Source organism: Parasteatoda tepidariorum, chromosome 9 (assembly GCF_982258835.1).
Source record: "Parasteatoda tepidariorum strain Cologne lab strain chromosome 9, Ptep-v5.0, whole genome shotgun sequence".
Lineage (NCBI taxonomy): Eukaryota > Metazoa > Arthropoda > Arachnida > Araneae > Theridiidae > Parasteatoda > Parasteatoda tepidariorum.
The window spans coordinates 77,366,009-77,372,583 of record NC_141763.1 but is presented as its reverse complement, the minus strand read 5'-3'; the positions used below and the strand labels follow the sequence as shown (position 1 = coordinate 77,372,583).

Below are 6,575 nucleotides of genomic sequence, written 5' to 3'. Positions count from 1 at the left end.
TTATATTTTGCTTTGCTGTGAAAAAACTCATTAATTTAGAAACTTGAATTTACAAAGGTGTGTTAAAAACAGTACAAAAAGTACTGCGAAATAAAATAAAATTATTATTTATATAATAACATATATATTATTTATATAATAGTTAAAAAAATTAATAAACTATAAAACTCGTAGGGGATTATGTTCGACCGATCTGTAATTTGCTGAAGTATGCAACTTCGGATTTAAAATTTGACAAACTAAAAGAGCCCTTTATTTTAAATTTTTATTTTTAAAACAATTTCAAAACGTTCGAAAGTTATTGTTGAATTATGTGATTTTTCGCGAACTTTTTCAGCTTTAATTTATTTAGATATAAACTATTTTTCATTATTAAAAGAAGACTTATAAACTCACACTCGAGCAGATGTTAAACAAAACAAGAAATTTGAACGAGATTACATGTTGTTGGATATAAATATTAAATGCATAATTCTGTAAAAGGGAAAAGTGTGGAAAAAATATCCAAAAGTGGCAAATCTGATCAAAATTCTGGAAACCTATTTGTTTACTTTTGGTCTATCTTTTCCGCGAATGCACTACAGATTCAAATGAATTAATTACTTCTTAAAACTAAGTACTTCCAGCTAATCAGAGTGAAACTTATATTTTAGACTTTTTTGATTCGTTTTCGAGTTGATAAACGATTTTAGTGTTTTTGATATTGAAAGTTTTGGTAGGTTTAAAATTAACAAGGTCTAAAATTAGAAAGATTGGCCATCTATTGTGCAATTGATTGAACAGAATTAGCACATTTGTTTTGAAGGTTTTCAAACTTCCTTGAGATTTGTTTCATGACGCCTGCTTTGGTGTAACATTTGTATTGATCAACTCTTCCATTGCAAAAGTGAGTAAAACATTGTTTTCATTGTAATAACATTTTCTTATTTTGTGTGCATATATATATTACATTTTGTGCCAGTAACTACCTAATATTATAACATAAATAATTGGTGGAATGTGAAAGTAAAATTCGTACAAAAACCCAAAATTCGGCAAAATGATCTATGTTTCCTTAAATATGTTATTTGTTTAACTCCTTAAATATTAGTTTGAGTTGTTAGTAATGCACAAAACGCTGTGAAAGAAATTCAAAAGAAAAATAAATGGATCACGAAAAGGTTAAGCATATCAAAGACATTAATAGGATCAGAATAGAAGAGAAGTTAGAATCATGACTTAGAATACAGTTGAGTAAAGACTGGAATACAATAGAAATCAATTTCGTTACGTATAAAACTGGTCCGCGATTTGCTTAATATTTTCAGGAGCTATTAGACCAGTCCTGAAAATTAATAGCAACGGCAAAAGCCTAATTTAATTACCAATAAATAGTAAATTATCTATAAGCTTCTTTGACATTTAAAGGAAATGATCATTTATATGGATTATTTGTGAATTTCAAGAAATCACTTTTATTTAAATTCAATAATGAAAAATTTGCGGCAACTTAGCAATTTGAAAATTTTTATCATGAAAATTAATCGTACAAAAAACCTTTTTAACATTAGAAACTTTATTGAAGAGCATATATAATGTAACTTCTGGAATTAATACTTTTGATTTTGAAAATCTGTACACTAGTATTCCACAGGCACAGATTATTGAAATTAGTAGTGTCATTTTTGACAAATATTTATTTAATGAAAATATTGATAAATCTTATTGGTTAGATATTTGTTGGTTTAATCTTTCTGAGAATGTACTTTTTAATGGTCTGGATTCTTATAAACAAATTATTGGAATTCCGCCAGGTAATTCCTTTTCTAGTGCTTTTGCTAATATTTTTTTTACATTTTTTTGAAGCTAAATTTCTTGAGTTTAATGATTTTAAAGCTTTTAGATATTTTAATGATTTAATTTTATTTAATTGTGATAATTATGATTTTAATTTTAGTATTTATCCTAAAGATTTTGTTTTGGAAAAAACTAATGAGAATTGCTTGAAAGTTGAATGTTTAGATTTTAAAATTGATATTGTTGATAAAAATAAAATATTAAAATTGGTATTTTCGATAAACAAAAGGCTTTTAAATTTAAAATTATTTTTTTCTGTAATTTTAATACTAATTTGTGCAGTAAAATTTTCAAAAATTTAGTTTTTTCTCAATTGTTTCGAATTAAAAGAATTTGCAATAACGTTGAGCGTTTTCAGGAGGCAACTAATAATTTTTTGAGAAATTTGAGAAATAATGATTTTCCTTTTAATTACTGTAATGTTAAATTTTTCCCTAGTAAAACGATTGAGAAATATTAGTTTATTATTTCTTTCTTTTAAATGGGCAAAATTCAAGTCTTGTCAGAGCAGCCCCAGTTAAGCATTATATTAATCTGTTACGCAATCTCTACCTTTCCTATCCTTTTTTCTTCCTACTGCTCATTTTAATAGGGGGCGTTGTTTTCTTTTACTTCAAATGTTTCTTTTACATTGAGTTAGTTTCATAAATTTGATGTTTGACTAGTTTACTGTGAGTTTTTATATTCTCATGATTTTGTTTAAAATTTTTCTTCTGATTTGATTTTATGTATTTCTTTCAGGACTATTGCAAAACCTTTGGGGTAATAAGAGAGCTATTTTTTGACATTTGTCTGGCTCCCTCAATAGAAAAGGTTTTGTTTTTATGGCTTCCAGAGCTGGTACCCCCTGAAGACGCCAGCTTCGGTGGCCGTATATTTGTTTCCATTGTTTTCTTTTTTCTTCATTGCTTCAATTATTCTTTTTTATGAAAATTCTGCTGCTTTGCGCATTTCTTTCAAAGGAAGTTCTGTTATTATAGATTTAAATATTTTGTATTCCTTTTTTTTTTTACTTGAAAATAGTTTCACTGGGATGTGGGCCAGAGCTGGCAGTATTTGCAGAAGAGCACGAAGATAAAGATGATGTCGCTATACTGTTTGGCATAGGGTGTTCAAAAAACATTCTTTTTCTTACGTATTTTATTGCTGGTCCTTCAAAGCTCTAAAACCTTTAAACTTTATTGATATGTATGATAAATCGCATGACTTAAACACTTCTAATGTTTTAATATAATCCTCTAATTATTTCTTGAGAAATATGGAAAAAAATGTGCTAGTATAGAAATGTTTCCATTATTTTGTCCAACCCCTGCATTTCGTACTTTGAAGATTTCTTCTTCTATCAAAATATGGTTCCTATAAACGTAATTTCTCAACAAAAAAATTATTCTTATTTTTTCAGAGGAAAATAAACATGAAGTTCATCATTATTTTGGTTTTGTTGTTATCCCTCATTGCTGTTGTAGTTGGCTCGACAAAATGCGAAAAACATCGAAAAAAAGAATTGAAAAAGAGTGAAAAGGGTACGTACATATTTTATTATATTTACCATGCTATGCATATACTTACCATTTTAACAGTTTTCTAAAATATTTTATTTTATAACTTTAAAATAAAGTACTTGAAAACCCTCATGCCAAAGATACATGTGGGCTTTAGTATATTTGTTTTCAAATTCTAAGATTAGTTTCAGTGGCTTACAAATATAAAAATTGATCAGAAAAAATTCTGTCTAAGAGGGTACGAATATAAAGGAATGCGTCATACAAAGCTGTTCTACAGCATTCAACGCTAAAGAGCATATAGACAGGCGTATGGAGCTGCGAAAGGAAATGGGAGAGCAACGCAAAGGTTGTACATGAAACGATTTCCCAACAAATGCAGAATCGTCGAACTTTCAGGTGATTGCACCTTACAGATAGATTCAGCTATTGTTACCAACAACCACAAGGTCCTAACCTGGTGAGAACAGTGCCGGTAGAATTCTGACGCAAGTTTGAGCACAATCCTTCCATAAGTATGGGAACTACACTGAGGTGTCAAAAGTCATGAGATATTTCTTATTATCGTGTCGGACCTCCTCTATCTCTGCAAAGTGATGCAACTCGACGTGATATGGACTCAACAAGTAGTTAAAAGTCTCTTGAAAGAATATTCATGTCTGCCGTAAGATAGAATACAATCTTTCCATAAGCACGAGAACTACACTGACGAAGTCATAGGATATTTCTTAATATCATGGCTGACCTCTTTTAGCTCAACGATGATTTAACAAGTAGTTAGAGGTCTCTTGCAAGAATATTCAACCATGCAGCCTAAATCGTTTGACGTGCAGCCTAAATCGTATGCCGTTTCAAAAGTCATAGGATATTTCTTAATATCATGGCTGACCTCTTTTAGCTCAACGATGATTTAACAAGTAGTTAGAGGTCTCTTGCAAGAATATTCAACCATGCAGCCTAAATAGATGTACATGATTGCGAAAGTCGAGGAACTGACCTCTCGATTATATCCCACAAAAGTTCGATGAGATTCATGTTGTTAGATGTAGGTTGGAAAATCATTCGCTGGATTTGTCCGAAATGTTCTTCAAACCTGTCATGAAAAAATAATATCCTAAGTCGGGGTGCATCGTCATCCATAAAAATCCCATTGTTGCTTAAGAAGTACATGAAGTCCACGAATGACTGCAAGTGGTCTCCTAGTAGCTGAATAGAATCATTTTCAGTCCAATGATCAGTGCTATTGGACCATACGGCTCAGTCCATACCATGAAAAAACAGCCAAATCAATATGGAACCACCACCAGATTAGTACATACATTACATTGTTGCCAAGTTGGTATCATGGCTTCGTGGTTTCTGCGTCAAAGTCAAACTTTCCCATCTGCTCTGACCAGATGAAAACATATATTTTGAACCCCTTTAAATTTTGGCCACACAACCTATATGGCGAAATAAAAAACAATGATTTTCCTTTACTATAAATTTTCTTAGCTATTTTTTTCTGTGTTACAAATCGAAATACTACAGAAGTAATAGAAAACAGCCATTCGTAATGTATTTAAAAAAAATGAAATAGTTCCAACAATACCCTTTTTTTCCTTTTCTCAAAATTTAATAATTTATAATAATTACTTTATATTAAAACAAACAGACTGAGCTCAGAAAAATAAAAGCATTTTAAATGTATTTATTACTTCTTTTTCTATTGTTCCAACTATTCGGCCTCAATAAATTTGATTTTTATTAATTAATTGAAACGATGGGCTGCGCTATGTTTCAAAAGTTCGAAAAAAGTTTTTTAGAGTGGTTTTATAAAAAAATCAAACAGTTGACTCTTTAGATTGAAAGCGTTGAAATAAAATGTATTTATTTTTCTAACATAAAAATTAAAATCACAAAAGTAGATCGAGCTATCCTATTGCTTACACATAAAGTGATTCAGAGAAATCAAATTTAAAAGAATCATGAAAACTTAAAACTTTAAGAACTTCCAAACTTATTTCCAAATTCGATGCTACAAAATATTGTTTCTGCCCTCAATTTTAGTTTACTAATTAATGCAATTTTATCATTTCAGGTATAGTTGGCAACTTCATTCCAGCTTGTGATAAAAAAGGTAATTACAAACAAGTTCAGTGCCATGGATCAACTGGATTCTGTTGGTGCGTCAACAAAAAGGGACACAAAACTACTAAACCGGTCCGAGGAAAACCAAAATGTCCAAAAAGTTAAAAACTCTATTTATTCGACTCGAGTTTTTGTTTTCAAATTGTGATTTAAAATGTATTCTAAAACTCTTCATTCTTCATAAAAATGTGATAAATTTATACTTGTTGAAATAAATAATTTGGATGAAACTAAATAAATCGCAAGAAATTCTGACAAAGAAAAAATTCTTGAAATGATATAATTTGCTATTTTGTAATCTTAATTTGAACTTTTATTTCAATACATGAGCTGTTAAAGCAAAACTTCAAATCATTATATATATATATATATATATATATATATATATATATATATATATATATATATATATATATATATATATATATATATATATATATATATATGTAATAACAGGGCTACAACCCTGTTATCAGTGTTGTATTTGGCATAAAATAATTGCAGTCTTAAGCCATCATACGTTCTAAACAGGTTTATTTAAAGGTAGGCTGGTATTAATAACAGTTCACGTCCCCACTCCTGCAAAGGAGGGGGCGGGGACAAGACTCCGGACAATTCCGGCTCAGCTTATCAGGATCACATCATGATGAAAAGGACACGCAAAACTATGCGTTCTTACGTTTTATACCAACACAGATTTGAGGTAAAAAGGCACACTTCGTACATCCCTTGTAACCTTACGCATTAAGGAAAATCATTTACTGCTTCCTTATATGGAAGTGAAAAAGGGAACGATTCTAAAAATAACTCTTCCTTTGAAATATAAATCTATTTATATTTCAATGGTATGTTTTCAGCCTTGAATTCCCAAAATAGAATCTCTCTACGCTTATTCTTTAACAAAGACATTTTATGAAAACGAAAGAGCTTTAATTCTTTTATTAATGCAAAAGTATTTAATTTTTGTATTATATATATATATATATATATATATATATATATATATATATATATATATATATATATATATATATATATATATATATATATATATATATACACAGTTTGTCAGTTATCAGTTTGTTTAATAGGTTTATTATTACACTT

The 6,575-nt window shown here is 29.2% G+C and overlaps 1 protein-coding gene across 2 annotated transcripts; it reads left to right on the top strand.

Annotated features, from left to right (window-relative positions):
• The first annotated feature begins 666 nt into the window (after positions 1-666).
• On the top strand, positions 667-5,722 carry LOC147804257 (U20-hexatoxin-Hi1a-like). Of its 2 annotated transcripts, XM_087152180.1 has the most exons (3): positions 667-886; positions 3,239-3,359; positions 5,419-5,722. In XM_087152180.1, the coding sequence occupies exons 2-3, from the start codon at positions 3,251-3,253 to the stop codon at positions 5,571-5,573; spliced, it is 264 nt and encodes an 87-aa protein (XP_087008306.1). In that variant the 5' UTR covers positions 667-886; positions 3,239-3,250; the 3' UTR covers positions 5,574-5,722. The 2 variants fall into 2 exon arrangements, with proteins under 2 accessions (XP_087008306.1, XP_087008305.1); XM_087152179.1 differs by lacking the exon at positions 667-886 and having other exon boundaries at positions 3,110-3,359.
• Positions 5,723-6,575: the final 853 nt, after the last annotated feature.